Source organism: Schistocerca cancellata, chromosome 1 (genome assembly GCF_023864275.1).
Source record: "Schistocerca cancellata isolate TAMUIC-IGC-003103 chromosome 1, iqSchCanc2.1, whole genome shotgun sequence".
NCBI classification, from domain to species: domain Eukaryota; kingdom Metazoa; phylum Arthropoda; class Insecta; order Orthoptera; family Acrididae; genus Schistocerca; species Schistocerca cancellata.
Window position 1 is genome coordinate 139650916 of NC_064626.1, and position 21044 is coordinate 139671959.

The 21044-nt window shown below is 46.8% G+C and overlaps 1 protein-coding gene across 1 annotated transcript in view; it reads left to right on the forward strand.

Moving 5' to 3' along the window:
- LOC126166925 (putative ammonium transporter 1) overlaps nucleotides 1-21044 on the forward strand; it is a 334629-nt gene that overhangs the window by 130623 nt on the left and 182962 nt on the right. The window contains exon 3 of the mRNA XM_049920442.1: nucleotides 3529-3618. Coding sequence (XP_049776399.1) covers nucleotides 3529-3618 — 90 coding nt within the window. The remainder of the gene's footprint in view (nucleotides 1-3528; nucleotides 3619-21044) is intronic.

A 21044-nucleotide genomic window follows, 5' to 3' on the forward strand; every position in this document is an offset into this window, starting at 1 on the left:
ATATTTAGAATTCTTCGATGTTCAGGTTAAACCATGGAGAGAGAGACTGGATCCTTGCCTTACAACATTTTTAAACAAGATATCTTCTCTTTTCCATTCTCATTTTTTCTTCTTGGTTTCTGTACACATTGTACATTACCTGTCTTTCCTTATAGCTTACATTTATTTTTCTAAAAATTTCAAACACCTGGCACCATTTTACGTTCTCGGACGCTTTTCCTAGATCGACAAATCGTATGAAATTGCCTTGATCGTACTTAACTTTCACTCCAACTATCGAGCGCAACGTAAAAATAGCAATTCTGTTGCCTTTACCTTTCCTAAAGCCTAACTGATCGTCATCTAAAACGCCCTCAATTTTCTTTTCCATTCTCCTGTACATCATTCGTCTCAAAGCAGTTCTCGTGTTTATATGCGTTTGGTATCTTCAGGACTGCGTGGACCATATTCTTCCAAAAGTTCGCGTGCGGTAAATTATGCGGTGGAAAAAAGTTTCCCCCTGTTTTGGCAATATTGGCTATCTCTATTCAACCATAGTCACTGTTTTTCAGATTACAAACGGCCTCATGTTTTGCCTGTGTGTTTCGGTGAGCTGCACTTTTTCACTGCTCATAAATGTCTGTCGTTATTCCATTTCTTGAGAAAAATCAGCTTTCAAAACAAAGGCACTACCACTTTTTCACGAAACGAAATACTGTTGCAAATTAAATCACGCGAGATTTCCGTTTGTGACTTTCCGCTGCAGTTATTCGTGTCAAATCATTCCCATACTCAGCAAATACCTCACCTGCCACTCTGGGCAAGGGTCCAGTGGAGATAGTTTGCCGTTTCCCCCCTCCGAGCTGTTACTAATTATTTCAGTTGTATATCCACGTCGTGTGAATGCGTGTACTGTTTAATGTTATGTTTTTGTTGTTGCGGATGAAGGGAAGGGAGGGGGTGAAACCCAGTGTTGCCACGTAGCCTACTCCTCTCGAATGACACCATAGGAACCGCATGGCTTCACGTCTCCATGCGATGGACGGTCCCCGTCAACAATAGTACATGCTCTTACACATACCGAGACGAGGTTCGGACTTTAAATTAGTAAATACGATGGTGATCGATAACTATTTGCTACCCCTTCTCTTCTCTTGCTGGCCAAGTACTAGTGATGCAAAGTTCTTCCACCATCAAGAATCTAACGGGCTACATCCTTGTCGAGCGCCACTGTACAGACGTACCTTAGCTTCCTCGTCTATGGAGGTGAGCTGGCTGTTGTTAATAATGTCAAATAAAATTTCACCTCTGCCAGAATGTCCTATAGTACAGGCTACCGGTTTCGGGCGAAATTCTTCAACTAATTACTCCTGCTCCTTGAGCAGGATTCGAGCAGGAACACCGGGTGGAAGTTTACTGGTTATTGGGAGCTCCAATGTTAGGTGCGTTATGGCAGATAGCATTCACGGCTGGAAAGAAAACCAAGGTGCTCTTGTTTATGTCTGTCGGGGGGCCCTCATCCGAGATGTGGAGGCAACCTTGCCGGTGGCTATCGAGCGAGCAGGGTGCTCTCGTCTGCAAGCTGTGGCTCACGTCAGCACCAACGACGCCTGTCGCAGGGGTTCTGAGGCAATCCTTCGATCGTACAGGCGGCTGGCGGAGGTGGTGAAGACTGCTGGCCTCTCCCGCGGGTTGCAAGCAGAGCTCGCAATTTGCTACTCTTTTATAATTTGTAACTTATTAATGGCAGTACTCACTGATCTGAAAAAAAACCTTTGCCTATAGATCATCATCGTCTCATCGTCATCTTTCGTCCTGGCCTCGGGCACATACGTGGAATTAATATTCAAATGTCAGTACTTAGTGACGAATAATAATACAGGGTGTTTCAAAAATGACCGATATATTTGAAACGGCAATAAAAACTAAACGAGCAGCGATAGGAATACACCGTTTGTTGCAATATGCTTGGGACAACAGTACATTTTCAGGCAGACAAACTTTCGAAATTACAGTAGTTACAATTTTCAACAACAGATGGCGCTGCGGTCTGGGAAACTCTATAGTATGATATTTTCCACATATCCACCATGCGTAGCAATAATATGGCGTAGTCTCTGAATGAAATTACCCGAAACCTTTGACAACGTGTCTGGCGGAATGGCTTCACATGCAGATGAGATGTACTGCTTCAGCTGTTCAATTGTTTCTGGATTCTGGCGGTACACCTGGTCTTTCAAGTGTCCCTACAGAAAGAAGTCACAGGGGTTCATGTCTGGCGAATAGGGAGGCCAATCCACGCCGCCTCCTGTATGTTTCGGATAGCCCAAAGCAATCACACGATCATCGAAATATTCATTCAGGAAATTAAAGACGTCGGCCGTGCGATGTGGCCGGGCACCATCTTGCATAAACCACGAGGTGTTCGCAGTGTCGTCTAAGGCATTTGTACCGCCACAAATTCACGAAGAATGTCCAGATAGCGTGATGCAGTAATCGTTTCGGACCTGAAAAATGGGCCAATGATTCCTTTGGAAGAAATGGCGGCCCAGACCAGTACTTTTTGAGGATGCAGGGACGATGGGACTGCAACATGGGGCTTTTCGGTTCCCCATATGCGCCAGTTCTGTTTATTGACGAAGCCGTCCAGGTAAAAATAAGCTTCGTCAGTAAACCAAATGCTGCCCACACGCATATCGCCGTCATCAATCCTGTGCACTATATCGTTAGCGAATGTCTTTCGTGCAGCAATGGTAGCGGCGCTGAGGGGTTGCCGCGTTTGAATTTTGTATGGATAGAGGTGTAAACTCTGGCGCATGAGACGATACGTGGACGTTGGCGTCATTTGGACCGCAGCTGCAACACGGCGAACGGAAACCCGAGGCCGCTGTTGGATCACCTGCTGCACTAGCTGCGCGTTGTCCTCTGTGGTTGCTGTACGCGGTCGCCCTACCTTTCCAGCACGTTCATCAGTCACGTTCCCAGTCCGTTGAAATTTTTCAAACAGATCCTTATTGTATCGCTTTTCGGTCCTTTGGTTACATTAAACCTCCGTTTAAAACTTCGTCTTGTTGCAACAACACTGTGTTCTAGGCGGTGGAATTCCAACACCAGAAAAATCCTCTGTTCTAAGGAATAAACCATGTTGTCTACAGCACACTTGCGCGTTGTGAACAGCACACGCTTACAGCAGAAAGACGACGTACAGAATGGCGCACCCACAGACTGCGTTGTCTTCTATATCTTTCACATCACTTGCAGCGCCATCTGTTGTTGAAAATTGTAACTACTGTAATTTCGAAAGTTTGTCCGCCTGAAAATGTACTGTTGTCCCTAGCATATTGCAACAAACGGTGTATTTCTATCGCTGCTCGTTTAGTTTTTATTGCCGTTTCAAATATACCGGTCATTTTTGAAACACCCTGTATAATAACTTTTAGCTTTGATTAGCTCTACTTCTTTATATGGACAATTTAAGTGCATGCATGACGTCGCTGCGGCTTGACAGTGTGACATTTCAGTTTGTCAACATGGCATTTTCTTTTGCAGTGATGCAATGTGGCTTCGCCTGTTTGGAAGCCGGTGCTGTGCGATCGAAGAACGTTACCAACATCATCATGAAGAACCTGATGGACATATGTAAGCTACCTACGCTTCCTTACTTACAATACTGTATTTTGTTTTGTCTGACACGTGAATCTTTTATACAAATGAACGAAAACCTGATCTAACTTAAAATGAGAGTATTCTGTAGGTAAACGATAGCAGAATAGAAAATCAACGACCATCCTATAACAGGAGAAACCTATCTGGATTTGATGAGATATATATTCCATCCCAAAAATAGTATTTGAAATAGTCAGCCTCCTTAGCTTGCCGGCACGGTAGCTCAGCGTGTTCGGTCAGAGGGCTAGCTGCCCTCTGTAATAAAAAACTGAGTCAAATATTCAAAGATCAACTTCCACGGCTGTCATGTGACGCCCGCCCACACCAAATGCCGAGAAGAATAACGATAAAAAAAAGCTGAAAGTTCAGCACGTCTGGGTGCCACGCAGGGCGCCCGGGTTTGGCTCCTGGCCGGGTCAGAGATTTTCTCCGTCGAGAACTGGGTGTTGTGTTGTTCTCATAATCATCGACAAGCAAGTCGCCCAATGTGCGTCAACAGAAAATACTTGCATCTCTGCACCCGAACTTTCCCGGCTGGGGACTCCCGGCGATCAGTGCCTTACGATCGTTCTTTCGATGTGAGATAGCATGCTATCCTTTTGTCAGCAGATTGTCTTGGGTCGCTGCAACAGCGGACCATTTCATGCAATAGGAAAAAGGCGCTGGTCGTTCATTTTCACTGGACTCGCATTCGGGAGGACGACGGTTCAATCCCGCGTCCGGCCATCCTGATTTAGGTTTCCCGTGATTTCCCTAAATCGCTCCAGGCAAATGCCGGGATGGTTCCTTTCAAAGGGCACGACCGAATTCCTTCCCCTTCCTCCCCTAATCCGATGAGACCGATGACCTCGATGTCTGGTCTCCTTCCCCAAAGAACCCAACCCAACCCGTTCATTTTTCCAAGAGCAATAGTCGTTCAGATACGTCTAATTACAGACGTACATCGCTACGTCAGTCTGCTGTAGAATTGTGTGGATTCGTTTTATGTTACGTTTTGTGACCTATTAGGAGAACAAAGGTCACCTTAATAGACATCAACACGGATCGCACAAACAGGGATCTTTTTGAAACTCATCTCGTTCTCTTCGCCTATACATAACAGTGCTAAAAGTGGTATAAGTATCTTACTACAGAAAATAATATATATATATATATCCTCTCTTATTTTTATTTTCAACCCCAATCATATGTATTTATTATTTCTGACTATTTTCGAGCGCCTTCAAAGTACAAATGGTTTCATCTTTAGGCGCATAGCATACTAATCGATGTACTATACATGCGTAAATGTGTCTGGTCACCGTAAGGAACCACCATAGTAAGCTTTAAGTCATAACTAACAAAGCATTGTGATTTAATGCTTACTATTGATCATACAATGTAAGCTTTCACGGCCGGTATTGTCTTCACTTAAAACTTCCGGGCTGATAGGCCGTCGTCGAAGTATAAAACACTCTCCTGACGTTTCGTCTCCGACTGCGGGAGACATCCTCGGAGGTAAAGCCGCTTTACCTCCGAGGATGTCTCCCGCAGTCGGAGACGAAACGTCAGGAGAGTGTTTCATACTTCGACCACGGCCTATCAGCCCGGAAGTTTTAAGTGAAGGCTTACTATTGACTTCATCTGATATCCTATTCAGTGTTCTGAGTTAGTATTTGATTACTGCGCAGGTGCCTTACGATGAGATACCCAGATTACCACACTACGTTCCTGAAGATGAAAAATAATAAATAATGCTGGTTGACGATATGAAATAATAGAAGAAAATAAATAGTTTTTTCTCTCCAACAATAAGGTGTTAAAAATAATAAAAGAGTAAAAAATAGTTTTTATTCTCCGTAATAAGGTGATACCGTGTGAAATAAATGGAGGAGAACCGATGAGCAGAGGCGTATTTCCACACGGTTCCGTTTAAGATGCGCGAGCGGTGCTCAAAAAACCTCGAATGGCAGACGCTACAAGAGAGGCGTTTGCATAACAGTGAGGTTCAGTGCTGAAATTCAGAGAGCGTACGTTCCAAAGAGAATGACGTAACACATTGCTTCCTCGCACGTACATACACTGTGCGGCCCTGTTCTGGCACGCCTACTCCTAGCGGTGCACTTTACAACCACGCTATGGCACATATTACGAATCCAAACCTGGAGAGACGCTCTATCCAATAATATGCGTTACCTTTCTTCACGTCTTCTAGTTACCTTACAGTTGTCTTTTGAACCACTAGAGGTACTTACGAATAACCCTGTACTTTCCGAAACCACCACGCGCTGCGGTAAGAATGAAACAGAAAAGATCCAGGTATGACCAGCGTCTTCCACAATGGGTCGTTTTAGTGCTCGAGAGAGCATCGCAAAAATACAGATCCTACCCCAGTGTCAGACGCTACAGGAGAAGCGTTGTGCATCTCGGAGAAGTTTGCAAGAGAAATACCAAGACTGTACGTTCCTGGAAGAGTAAACCAACACATTGTAAGTAGGCTGTTTAGGTTTTTATGTTGGTAACACCACGTAGCGCTCTGTATGAAAATCACTGACTGTGCTGTGTGCAATCTGTGGCTAGTTGGCATTGTTGTAATATTCGCTATTGTAGTGTTGGGCAGTTGGATGTGAACAGCGCGTAGCGTTGTGCAGTTGGAGGTGAGCCGCCATCAGTGGCGGATGTGGGGAGAGAGATGGCAGAGTTTTGAGCGAGGACGATCTGGACGTGTGTCCGTCAGAAAAAGGAAATTTGTAAGACTGGATGTAGTTCGAGTAACGAAGATTTTTGTGAGGTAAGTGATTCATGAAAGGTACAGGTTATTGTTAGTCAGGGCCATTCTTTTGTAGGGATTATTGAAAGTCAGATTGCGTTGCGCTAAAACTATTGTGTGTCAGTTTAATGATGATCAGAATAAGTAAAGAGAGAAATGTGTGAGTACGTTCAGTTTTGCTCAGCTGTTTGAAAAACAAATAACGTAGAAGTTGACCAGCACAGTCATTTATAATTTTCCAAAGGGGACGTTTCAACATGACCTCGTCCGACATATATCTCGCGAAAAGACGCTTCACCTTAGACATGACAGGTAGATTCACCTCTTCTGTGTGTGTCTGGCGTGATCATACAGACTACTAAGACTGTGTCAGTTGGCTATGCGTGCTCGCTAATTTCGAAACGACAGGAAACGGGCAGCAGCCATTCGCTCGCACTAACACACAGGGGCATGCACCGGCTCGGTGTAATAACGCAATCCGTCAAATAACAATGGCATCCGGCCGTGTTCTCTGTGGGCCGTCGGTTTGGCGGTTCTGTCAAGGGCACACGCACACGAGTTCAACAATGTCAGCAAATAGTGGGAACCACGACCTGCCGCTCTTGAGACAATTGAAATCGCCTTCCTCTGGAGGCAATCTGAGAACAGGAAGGTCATGCAGGGCGATCTTTTGAAATGACGTCCCACCTTGTCGCTAGAGTAAGCCCAGTGAGATCTTGTCTGGGTCACAGCGTGATGCAACGCGATACAATTGCTCTTCGGTGCGATCCTGCCTCCGGTGACAGCGGCCATACATGAGTGATGTTATGGCATAATGACGGCCAGTTAGCACCATGAAATTCACAGTGGATGTCCATTGCTACATCTCTGCTCCACATGCAGTAGTACAGAGCGTGACGGATAATCTTCGTGTCATTGTTTGTCTCTCTATTTTCCATTCCATTCCGCAAATAAGGACGAGGGCAAATGACTGCCTGTATGTCGACATGAATGTGGCTTTGGCGCGTGGAATGATAAAACTGCCGGTGTTACAGCTAGTGCTCAAGGAGACACCCTGCTGAAGGCTGCCTGCAGTAGTAGCCGAAAAGTCGGCAGGCTTATTGTATCTGAGGCAGAAGACGGAAGAATTTCATGGACAAACAGTCTTCTGACTTATTTGACGCAACCCGCCACGAATTGCTGTATTATGCCAATATCTTTGATTTGCCCGCTAAACCCACTGGGCAGAACAGGTAACAGGATTGTGGAAAGGGCCAAGGGTTGAGGTCAGTTTCTGCTTCTAATTGTCATTTATTATAATTTAATAATCTTTACAAGCAAAGCAGCACATGGCCGAATCTTTACCGAATGCAACTCTTTCACGGCTGAAGGCCTCCAACAAGAAATCTTAACAAGATAAAAATCCAATTAAGATAGCGATAAAATAATTCAAAAAAACAACATACGCCAAGTGCAACACAAATGGTTGAGGGCCCAATTAAATTCCAAAATTTTAGAATATATTACCATAGACCTTTAAAGACAGAAGGCCAACAAGAAATCTTAAAAAGATCAAAATTCAGTTAAGATACCAATAAAATAATTTAAAGAATCAACATATGCAAGGTGGCTGAGGGCCACAATTAAACTTCAAAAATTTTAAAATATATTACCATAATCTTTAAAGGCAGAAGGCCGCAGTGTTTAAGCTTGAAAGATAAATCTAAAAATTAATTTTGCAAAATTTTGAAACAAAACAAAACAAATAACCATAAGCCTAAAATTTAAAATTGCTGTCATCAGATAATTAAACACCGGTGGCACTCAGAAGGCCTCCAGGGAGGTCGGTCTGCCCTCGTTCACTTAGGTGAGACAGGTGGGGAGCCCAACTATACTTAATCCGTCGGAACCCAACCAGGGGACAGCCACCGACCGACACATCGACTTGCTTCCCGTCAATCAGTACATGAGAACTCAAACCGGCAATGTTACAAACGTGATAATCCACAATGGAGTATGTATTAGCTGTCAAAATTACACACCATGTTGGACAGCGACAACAGGTGAAGAAAGGACGCTGCCTGAAATTACGTTAGCGGCCCGGGCAGGTAACCGGAACACTAACGGCCACTAGGCAGAAAACCCCGCTGGTACACTTGAATGTGAAACAAGGTATTATCTTCACTCAAAAGAACACTGCCTGAATTTACGTCAGTGCTCAGGGCAGGTAACCAGAACACTAACGGCCACAAGACAGAAAATTCCACAGGTGCACTCAAATCGTAGTCGACCAAAATGATTAATTACACCGCATGGCGGCTAAATCCCAGCAATAGAAACACTCCGTGTTGCCCACGGAAAAACCTCCCCAACAGCGAACCACCGAAACGAACCACCACAACATGAATGGGCATGGCTTGGGTAGTTGAAACCACTACCCAACTTTGATGTCCTGGGTCGGCGAACCGCGAAGCTCGTAGTGATCGGACAGCTCCACACACGCTCCGACACTGACCAGGGACTGCCACCGACCCCAGCCGACTGCACCGCGCGGAGATAACTTCCCTCGTCCGCAACAACCGACCGACTGACTCCAGACCCCCTTGCCGGAAACTACACTCCTGGAATTGGAAAAAAGAACACATTGACACCGGTGTGTCAGACCCACCATACTTGCTCCGGACACTACGAGAGGGCTGTACAAGCAATGATCACAAGCACGGCACAGCGGACACACCAGGAACCGCGGTGTTGGCCGTCGAATGGCGCTAGCTGCGCAGCATTTGTGCACCGCCGCCGTCAGTGTCAGCCAGTTTGCCGTGGCATACGGAGCTCCATCGCAGTCTTTAACACTGCGACAGCGTGGACGTGAACCGTATGTGCAGTTGACGGAGTTTGAGCGAGGGCGTATAGTGGGCATGCGGGAGGCCGGGTGGACGTACCGCCGAATTGCTCAACACGTGGGGCGTGAGGTCTCCACAGTACATCGATGTTGTCGCCAGTGGTCGGCGGAAGGTGCACGTGCCCGTCGACCTGGGACCGGACCGCAGCGACGCACGGATGCACGCCAAGACCGTAGGATCCTACGCAGTGCCGTAGGGGACCGCACCGCCACTTCCCAGCAAATTAGGGACACTGTTGCTCCTGGGGTATCGGCGAGGACCATTCGCAACCGTCTCCATGAAGCTGGGCTACGGTCCCGCACACCGTTAGGCCGTCTTCCGCTCACGCCCCAACATCGTGCAGCCCGCCTCCAGTGGTGTCGCGACAGGCGTGAATGGAGGGACGAATGGAGACGTGTCGTCTTCAGCGATGAGAGTCGCTTCTGCCTTGGTGCCAATGATGGTCGTATGCGTGTTTGGCGCCGTGCAGGTGAGCGCCACAATCAGGACTGCATACGACCGAGGCACACAGGGCCAACACCCGGCATCATGGTGTGGGGAGCGATCTCCTACACTGGCCGTACACCACTGGTGATCGTCGAGGGGACACTGAATAGTGCACGGTACATCCAAACCGTCATCGAACCCATCGTTCTACCATTCCTAGACCGGCAAGGGAACTTGCTGTTCCAACAGGACAATGCACGTCCGCATGTATCCCGTGCCACCCAACGTGCTCTAGAAGGTGTAAGTCAACTACCCTGGCCAGCAAGATCTCCGGATCTGTCCCCCATTGAGCATGTTTGGGACTGGATGAAGCGTCGTCTCACGCGGTCTGCACGTCCAGCACGAACGCTGGTCCAACTGAGGCGCCAGGTGGAAATGGCATGGCAGGCCGTTCCACAGGACTACATCCAGCATCTCTACGATCATCTCCATGGGAGAATAGCAGCCTGCATTGCTGCGAAAGGTGGATATACACTGTACTAGTGCCGACATTGTGCATGCTCTGTTGCCTGTGTCTATGTGCCTGTGGTTCTGTCAGTGTGATCATGTGATGTATCTGACCCCAGGAATGTGTCAATAAAGTTTCCCCTTCCTGGGACAATGAATTCACGGTGTTCTTATTTCAATTTCCAGGAGTGTATATGTGTTGTGACTTGGCAAGACAGTCAAGCCACTATGATTGGTAGCCGAAAAGCACGCGTTAAGCTCACGCAGGCTGGCGTGAGGTCTGGAACAGGACAATGTAATTAATATAGCCAATAAGGTACGTTGCTGCTGGAATACTTAACTTTAATTCATAATTGGTGAACATCGGTCTGACGGTACATGCATCACAAGATAAATAGCAATTGATAAAGGCGCCTTGCTAGGTCGTAGCAAGTGACGTAGCTGAAGGCTATGCTAACTATCGTCTCGGCAAATGAGAGCGTAATTTGTCAGTGAACTATCTCTAGCAAAGTCGGCTGTACAACTGGGGCGAGTGCTAGGAAGTGTCTCTAGACCTGCCGTGTGGCGGCGCTCGGTCTGCAATCACTGACAGTGGCGACACGCGGGTCCGTCGTATACTAGCGGACCGCGGCCGATTTAAAGGCTACCACCTAGCAAGTGTGGTGTCTGGCGGTGACACCACAATATGCACCAAACCAAAGATGGTACACAGTACAAGTATCGATACAGATCACTGCTGCCACACGTAGAAGGAAGAAGAATCATGAAGTAACCGCGACGAGGGCGGGAAACCAAACACAGATAAGAGAGCGAAGTTCACGAAAACGCATAGTTGGGAGAGAGCACGGGTCAATCTTCATCTCAGAGTACCACTTCCACATTACATTCTCGGTAATTTGTTGGACATATTGAAATCTGTGTCTTTCCCTACAGTTTTTACCTTCTGCAGCTCCCTCTAGGACCATGGAAGCTGTTCCCTGATGTCATCTCGCCCCCTCTTCTTGACTGAGCGAGGCGGCGCAGTAGTTAGCACACTGGACTCGCTTTCGGGACGGTGACGGTTCAAACCCGCGTCCGGTCATCCTGAGCTAGGTTTTCCGTGATTTCCCTAAATCGCTTCGGGCAGATGCCGGTATGGTTTCTTCGAAAGGGCACGGCCGGCTTCCTGTCCCATCCTTCCCCAATCCGATAGGACCGATGAACTCGATGTTTAATCAACCAATCAATATTCTTCTTGTCTTTGCCGTATGTTCCTTCCTTCACCGATTCTGTGTAGAACATACTCTTTCGTTATCTTATCAGTCATTCTAATTTCCAGCAATCTCATACAGCACAACATATCAAACGCTTCGAGTCTCTTCTTTTCCGGTGTTCACACAGTGCACGATTCACGCCAAACATGGATTCTCAGAAATATGTCCCTCGAACTAAGATCTATGTTCGATACCAGAAGACTTCTGTCGCATTTTATTTTAAATTGTGTGCAGTCGCAGCCAAGTGACCACATTTTGAATGAAATGATCCACACTGCCTGTAAAATACTTCTTATTTAGAGTGACGATCGGTTTCGCATAAATTAAACATGCATTCTCAGGCGATGTGTACAAAATTAACAATGAAAAAATATTACAAAGAATTCTTAACAATGGTCTGAAGAACAAAGAGATACTGAAAAGTAGTATTGTATGGCAATCCTTGAAGGGCACTCACAGAGACTCTTTTTAACAAGTCATAGCGGAAAGGTAACTGCCTTAAACCTGGTCCACATAATTCACAATCTATAAATAAATAGGGCGTCAGAACCTGCAGTCCGTGCTTAAAATGAAGGGGATAGCAGAATCTATAGAAATGAAACCTGAAATTGTCTAGGTACGTTATTACTCTACAGCTTTGTTTGGCCTATTTGGTTTTTATCCAGGTTTTATTTGTATAGCTTCTGCTGTCGCCTTCATTTTAACTTTGGACTACAGCTTTTAGCGCACTATTTGTTCACAACTTGACATGAATGCCAGGGAGTATCTCTAAGACCGTTACTTTTTCCACTGTGATTTGTTAAAAAGAATCTCGGCAAGTACTCTTCGTGCACTTTCCAGTATCCGATTATTATTGAGAACAATATTAAGAATTCTTTTGGCCAGGAAAGTCCTCTTTGCCTGTGGTAGGGTGTTTTTTATGTCGTCATTGGTTCGTCCCTGGTGTGCTATTTTACTTCCAAGGTGACAGAATTAATTAATTTTGTCTGCTTCGTGGTCATCAATATTGATGTTAAGTTTACTGCTAATCTCATTTGTGGTACTCCTCATTACTTCCCTCTTTCTACGGTTTACTCTCAATCCACATTCTGTGCCGAGTAGCCCCTTCATTTCGTCCAGCACGTCATGTAATTTTTCCTCGCACACACTGAGCATAGCATTCTCATCGCTGATTTTCCTTCACAGTGAATTTTGATCCCACTCCTGAACCTCTCTTTTGTTGCCCCGTTGCTTCTTCATGTATATACTGAACAGTAGTGGCGAAAGACTGTATCCCTGACTTTCACCCGTTTTAATCCAGCACTTCGTGTTTGGTTTTTGGTTTCCCTCTTGGTTCTTGTAGATATCGCATATTACCCGTCTTTCCCTATGGCTTACTCCTATTTTTATCGTAATTTCGAACATATTGCACCATTTTACATTGCCCAACTTTTTTCTAGGTCTAAAGACCCAATGATTTTTCTCCTTAATTCTTGCTTGACTTATCAAGCGCAGCGTCAGAAATGCCTCTGTGATGGTAATGCGCCCTAACCTTTCTTATGTAGCCTGTATATATACACCAATATTCTGCAAATCAGTTTTAGGTGGACTAAAGCTTGTACATGGCTGAGTCAGACTGGAATGTGTCTCGTTATAATTGCTGTCGGTCTACAGGACTACTTATGATGCACTTTAAGTTGAAATCTGATTTGCAATGCAATAAAACAGACAGATGACATTATAATGGAGCCCGCAGCTCGTGGTCGTGCGGTAGCGTTCTCGCTTCCCGCGCCCGGGTTCCCGGGTTCGATTTCCGGCGGGGTCAGGGATTTTCTCTGCCTCGTGATGGCTGGGTGTTGTGTGATGTCTTTAGGTTAGTTAGGTTTAAGTAGTTCTAAGTTCTAGGGGACTGATGACCATAGATGTTAAGTCCCATAGTGCTCAGAGCCATTTGAACCATTTGAACCATTATAATGGATGCTGACCTTCTTTCCGTCCTGGATTACATCACGGTCCTGGGTCTCAATCATTGCAATGGAATCGAACATGTGTTCGTTGTGATATGGGAGCAAAGAATATGCGAAAGTCATCTTGAGAAACTTCTTGTCACACCTAACACAAATGTTGCGTCAGTTCATGAAGATTTCTTTCTGGATACTGGTCCGATACTTATACTTCATCCCCTCGCATTACAGACACGCTCTTTTTGTGATAGAACAGGCAAATGGGCAAGTCAGTCAATGATCCATACTTTCCTCAATGTTCTTGTGGACGGAACTACAGTGTAGGGTCTCGCGACTCTTCGTTCTCTGTGGTACAGTGTCAGCGGTCAACTACGCAAGGTAACGGGTTCTCATCACAGCTTCCATTTATCTGTACGTGGTGACGCTCAGCCTGCAGCCTCTGCCCCGATTTCAGCGGTTGTCGTTCTTCTGTCCCTCACAGTCAGACGGACAGTCCTTCGATCTTCTCGTCGTGTAGTGCTTTTGGAAGGACCTGTGCCTACTCTTCTCGCCACAGCGTTATCCAGCGTCCATTTCTTCACCAGCCTACTCTGCAGTTGTGGCGATGTGTGGCGCGATCCTGGCCTAGCAGGATGTAACGCAACCATCTGTGTGGCGTGCTTATACTTATGTACACTCCTGGAAATGGAAAAAAGAACACATTGACACCGGTGTGTCAGACCCACCATACTTGCTCCGGACACTGCGAGAGGGCTGTACAAGCAATGATCACACGCACGGCACAGCGGACACACCAGGAACCGCGGTGTTGGCCGTCGAATGGCGCTAGCTGCGCAGCATTTGTGCACCGCCGCCGTCAGTGTCAGCCAGTTTGCCGTGGCATACGGAGCTCCATCGCAGTCTTTAACACTGCGACAGCGTGGACGTGAACCGTATGTGCAGTTGACGGAGTTTGAGCGAGGGCGTATAGTGGGCATGCGGGAGGCCGGGTGGACGTACCGCCGAATTGCTCAACACGTGGGGCGTGAGGTCTCCACAGTACATCGATGTTGTCGCCAGTGGTCGGCGGAAGGTGCACGTGCCCGTCGACCTGGGACCGGACCGCAGCGACGCACGGATGCACGCCGAGACCGTAGGATCCTACGCAGTGCCGTAGGGGACCGCACCGCCACTTCCCAGCAAATTAGGGACACTGTTGCTCCTGGGGTATCGGCGAGGACCATTCGCAACCGTCTCCATGAAGCTGGGCTACGGTCCCGCACACCGTTAGGCCGTCTTCCGCTCACGCCCCAACATCGTGCAGCCCGCCTCCAGTGGTGTCGCGACAGGCGTGAATGGAGGGACGAATGGAGACGTGTCGTCTTCAGCGATGAGAGTCGCTTCTGCCTTGGTGCCAATGATGGTCGTATGCGTGTTTGGCGCCGTGCAGGTGAGCGCCACAATCAGGACTGCATACGACCGAGGCACACAGGGCCAACACCCGGCATCATGGTGTGGGGAGCGATCTCCTACACTGGCCGTACACCACTGGTGATCGTCGAGGGGACACTGAATAGTGCACGGTACATCCAAACCGTCATCGAACCCATCGTTCTACCATTCCTAGACCGGCAAGGGAACTTGCTGTTCCAACAGGACAATGCACGTCCGCATGTATCCCGTGCCACCCAACGTGCTCTAGAAGGTGTAAGTCAACTACCCTGGCCAGCAAGATCTCCGGATCTGTCCCCCATTGAGCATGTTTGGGACTGCACGTCCAGCACGAACGCTGGTCCAACTGAGGCGCCAGGTGGAAATGGCATGGCAAGCCGTTCCACAGGACTACATCCAGTATCTCTACGATCGTCTCCATGGGAGAATAGCAGCCTGCATTGCTGCGAAAGGTGGATATACACTGTACTAGTGCCGACATTGTGCATGCTCTGTTGCCTGTGTCTATGTGCCTGTGGTTCTGTCAGTGTGATCATGTGATGTATCTGACCCCAGGAATGTGTCAATAAAGTTTCCCCTTCCTGGGACAATGAATTCACGGTGTTCTTATTTCACTTTCCAGGAGTGTATTATTTATATTTCCGGACAATTGTTCTGTAAAAAAAGGCACCATGTGTTGTAAGGAAAGCATGTAAACCGTCTGAAGATGAATCATAACGATTCGAAACCGGTAACGGTACCCTTTGAATAAAGGAACTGAAAGTAAATTTGTGGCTGGTTGCTGTCCCAACAGCATCAACATTTGTCTTCAAATAACAGCCACGGTCTCCAACCATGTCATCATACGACAAAATTGCATTGACCTTTACGTAAGTTCTGATCTCGCTGGGAGATACTAACAAAATGAGGAATCAGGAGACTCCGTAAGTTGCTGTTACAGAAACACATTCTCTGCTCTTCGGGCAATGTAATAGATTAGAAACTCGAGTAGGGGACGTGAATTTGCCCCTGTCCCCGAGTTTCCTTCATATTTTCGCGACTTCTCCTATGTATCTCGTACAGAAGCTACTCACATCAAGAATCCGACTGATGAAATCTTCTCGGGTTCCAGAAAGAATCTTTCACTTTGCAGCGGAGTGCGTCTACATCTACATCTATGCTCCGACAGCCACCTAAAGGTGTGTGACAGATGGATCTTTCTGTAACAGCGTCACTTCCCTTTTTCCTGTTGCAATCGCGAATATTTCATGGTAAGAGCTACTATTGGTAAGCGTGACGTCAGATCGAATGTCTCTAATTTTTCCTTCGTGATCTTTTTTCGAGATATACGTCGGAGGAAACAATATAATGGTTGACTCTTCTAGGAACATAGGAACATAAGCTCCCGCAACTTTAACGGCAGACCATACCGTGACGCAGAACGCCTCCCATGCAGCGACAACCACTGGAGATGGCCGAGCGTCTTCGTGACGCTTTCGCGCTTGCTAAAGGAACCTGTAACGAAATGCGCTGCTCTTCTTTCGACCGTTATAAATGCTATCTGGTACGGACACCAGGCTGAGGACGACGGTTCAATCCCGCGTCCGGCCATCCTGATTTAGGTTTCCCGTGATTTTCCTAAATTGCTCCAGGCAAATGCCGGGATGGTTCCTCTGAAAGGCCACGGCCGTCTTCCTTGAGATGAGACCGATGACCTCGCTGTTTGGTCTCTTCTCCCAAACAACCCAACCCAACCCAACCCAGGCTGAGGAGCGACATTCAGTTATTGATTGAACGAGGGCTTTGTAAGCTACCCTCCATTGTTGATTACCTATACTTCTTCCAATCAATCTCACTCTGGTCTCTGCCTTTCCTGCGATTAGTTTTCTGCAGTTGTCCCATTTTAAATCGTTCCGTACGCATACTCCTAGGTAGTTTATGGAAGTGGCTAATTCCAGTGATAGTTCAGCAGCTGCGTAACATAGAGCAGTGAGTCTTTCTGACCTTTTATGCGCTATATGTTGTGGCGTAGCAAGACAGCCACGCCACTCGGAGGTAGCCGAAAGGCACGCGTACACACACGCCGGCTGGCGTGAGTTCTGGAACAGGATACTTGGTGAATGCTATAGAGAAAAATATGCAGTTCCTCGGATACTTAACTTTATTGCATCCTTGTGGTACATCGCTCTTGACTATACAAATTAGACTATCTTCAGATACGGTTAATGGCGCCTTGCTAGGTCGTAGTCATGGACTTAGCTGAAGGCTATTCTAACTGTCTCTCGGCAAATGAGAGTAAGGCTTCGTCAGTGTAGTCGCTAGCAAAGTCGTCGTACAACTGGGGCGAGTGCTAGTCCGTCTTTCTAGACCTGCCATGTGGTGGCGCTAGGTCTGCAAGTACTGACAGTGGCGACACGCGGGTCCGACATGTACTAATGGACCGCGGCCGATTTAAGCTACCACCTAGCAAGTGGCGGTGACACCACACTATATGCAACGTTTCTGTGCGTCGAGGGCAATCTGCCAATCCCTGAAGCAGGCGTAGATTCTCTGCATGTCTTTCTGCAATTTTCTAGCTGTTTTGAAATTTAGTGACAGATTAAAACGTGTTCCTAACCGGGCGGGACTCAAACGAGGAACTTTGCGTTTTGCGGGAAATGCTCTTACTGAAAGATTCATTATGGAAAGACTTTTCCCGTCTGCAACTAACGTAAGGATTTTCTCAGCAGTATCCTTTCTTGCAGGTCTCCTAGGTAAGAAGCAGAGTTTAGTCGTGCCCAAGCGGGGTCTTCAAAAAAGTCTCTTCGCAGTACCGTATGATTGTTGGCCGCGAGTGCCATATGCCGCAGTGAATATACCGGAATGAGACACAGTGAAATACAAGTTATTAATTTATTGAATAATCATTTCTACAGAGATATACGAAACAGTGGAATATTGGGAGAGTCCACTTGAAGGGAAGTAACCCAGGCAGGCTAACAATCATACGGCACGCGCGGCTAACAACTATACGGCACTGCGGAGAGACTTTTTGAACACCCCCGTAGCTCGGGCGGTAAGAGCATTGCGCCACCGAATCGATGCAGTTGCCTTAAGTTGCTGCATATCTTCTCCAGTTTGAGTTGTTTATCAGATATGTGGAAGGCAAGAAAGTCCAGAAGCAAGATGCCTAGTTAAGCACCGTGCCTGGATCTTGATGAAAACTTCACTTTGTTTGGCCGCGCGGGATTAGCCGAGCGGTCTGAGACGCTGCAGTCATGGACTGCGCGGCTGGTCCCGGCGGAGGTTCGAGTCAGCCCCCGGGCATGGTGTGTGTGTTTGTCCTTAGGATAATTTAGGTTAAGTAGCGTGTAAGCTCAGGGACTGATGACCTTAGCAGTTAAGTCCCATAAGATTTCACACACATTTGAACACTTCGTTTGTCCTGTGTAAACAATCAATGCTTCTACTAATCAACCTGCTTACATAGCGAGCTGACATGACGGTGAAATGGGAATGACCGGAGACCGAAGTTAGGTGAGTCTGGCTAGAGGTATGTGCGACTCGCGTTTCCTTGAGAGCTGTTAGGACGTGCAGCCAAGCAGCCACAAATCCCTGAAGGAAGTTGTGCTTTGTTGCTGGACGTACCTGTATGTTATGTCAACAGATACCGGAAAAGCCGTCTAACTTCACTGACAGCTAGAGGTCACGCACCAAACTCTGCGAAAATGACATGTTTCCCTAGCAGGTCGTTGTTCACCGTCATGTATCCCTAAATGACAAGCGAAGCTATTGTTTATGCCGAAAACTGAAGTGATCACTGCTGTCGCTTCGACACAGGAACTATACTGTCTGCAAGCGATAATTTTGTCTAGGAACAGACGGAGTGCAACTGAAGGGTGCGGCCAAGCTTTCAGGGAATACCCCTCCCATATAGGAGAACAGCATACACTGGGGGAAATGGAAAGTGTTACACCATGACGCACTAATCCGAAATTTATCAAACTTCCCGGAAAAGTGATTCTTAAAATTTTCCCAGCGTAATGAGTGCTTCCTGTGGTTTCGTCAAGTCGCTAAGTTTACCTAAAAATTGGCGCGGAGCTGCATGCACATAGCTTACCGCTACGTGATCGCCCAATGTCGTATTGCAGATCCACCAAGATGAAATTCAGAACTCAATGGTTTTCTTCGTGAAGGTATTAAAAAAATCGCTAGATCCCACGCCTTATGCAGTATAAAGCGCTCTCACGATTAATGAGATATTCCAACAAACGTATTTCCACAATTCCTTAATAATTGAATCCCAGATGGATCTCGTCGTGGTCAAGATTTCCGTGGCATAATAATCCGTTGGAATCCAGCACGGCGTTCCGTATTACCCTCCTGAACTCATGGATTCCATACTCTGCTAACAGTCATAGGATCTCTACCAACGAGAGCAGCAATGTCGCGACACGGTAAACCGCAATCCCGATGGGCTACAATCCGACCTTTATCAAAGTCGGAAACGTGATGGTACGCATTTCTCCTCCTTACACGAGGCATCACAACAACGTTTCACCAGGCACCGCCGGTCAACTGCTGTTTGTGTATGAGAAATCGGTTAGAACTTTCCTTATGTCAGCACGTTGTAGGTGTCACCACCGGCGCCAACCTTGTGTGAATGCTCTGAAAAGCTAATCATTTGCATATCACAGCATCTTCTTCCTGTCGGTTAAATTTCGCGTCTGTAGCATGCCATCTTCGTGGTGTAGGAATTTTAATGGCCAGTAATATATTTGTAGGTGGCCGGAATATTACTTTAACATAGTTTTTCTTTAGGATTCTGCTCATTTCAAAAATGGCTCTGAGCACTGAGCACTGAGCACTGAGGTCATCAGTCCCCTAGAACTTAGAACTATTTAAACCTAACTAACCTAAGGACATCACACACATCCATGCCCGAGGCAGGATTCGAAACTGCGACCGTAGCGGTCACGCAGTTCCAGACTGAAGCGCCTAGAACCGCACGGCCACACAGGCCAGCCTGCTCATTTCAACTAAATATATGCGACATAAGGGACGAAAAACGCCCTGTACTTGAACCGCTCTTTCTTGTCTTCAGCTTGTAAATGATCATGTTTCTCCCTGCTTAGAGCTGTCGTAATCTGATGTGGACAACATTTATTATTATTGAATATCCATTATCTGTAACATCTGCGGTCTGCGTGCAAAAAAAAGAAAATGGATTTTTCCACGTTAGGTTAGCTTTGAGGAGGGAGAAACGTGACCACTGACTAGATCAAGAGGAGAAGGAGCTGTTCAAGTCCAGGTCGTTTTTCCTCCGAAATGTCGAAAGAATTTCGTCGAAATCAGGTGAACGTTATGTTTTTCTATCGAGCACTTACAAACATTTGTGGTCTTACCGGTTCGGTAAAGGATGATTTATGTTTGCGGAAGGCTGGAGTCTACAAAATACCATGCCAGTGTGGCAAAGTCTACATTGATCAAACCACACGCACAGTACGTGAAAGGTGCATGTAACATGATGGTCACATTAGCCTGTCACAGCCAAGTAAGTCGGCCATAGCTGAGCATCGTATCTCCACTCGACATTCTGTGGACTATTATGCCACGGAAATCGTGGTCACGACGAAGTCCTTCTGAGGTTCAGTTGTTACTGAATTGTGAAGTACTTTTGTCCGAAGAACTTGTTATTGTGATCGTGGCTTTCAACTGGATGAACCGTGGGACCCAGTGATTTCGTTAATATCTTCAGAAAGAAAACATTTAACGCCTAATGAGACAGCTAGTGACCGCTGATTTTGTCATTTTACTCTGCGGAGGTCAAACTTGACAGCTATACGCACGCACCTGTGCCCCAATTTTCGGTACAAACTCAGAGAGGTGCCCAACAATCTCCAGTGTAAAACACTCTCCTCAAGATTACTGAATGGGTGTCGGCTGAATTATCGTGGAAAGGTATCGACGTTATTCAGGTCCAATCCTGAAGCTTCATGAAATACTTTATGGACATATTTATCGCATACTTTATCACTCAACTTCAAAGACATCCCTCGTAAAAGTACACGTGCATGAATATTACTAAGAGCGAGACAAATCATACACGTTATTAGTACCCTGGAGGTGGTGAACACTGTCGTCGTCCTTGAAGCGCAGAAGTCCCGCTGCGCGGTGCCTGGAGGCTGCATGCAAACACAGCAGGCTACGTGACAGTGGCGCGGGTAATAACAGCAGAACGCGACACGCA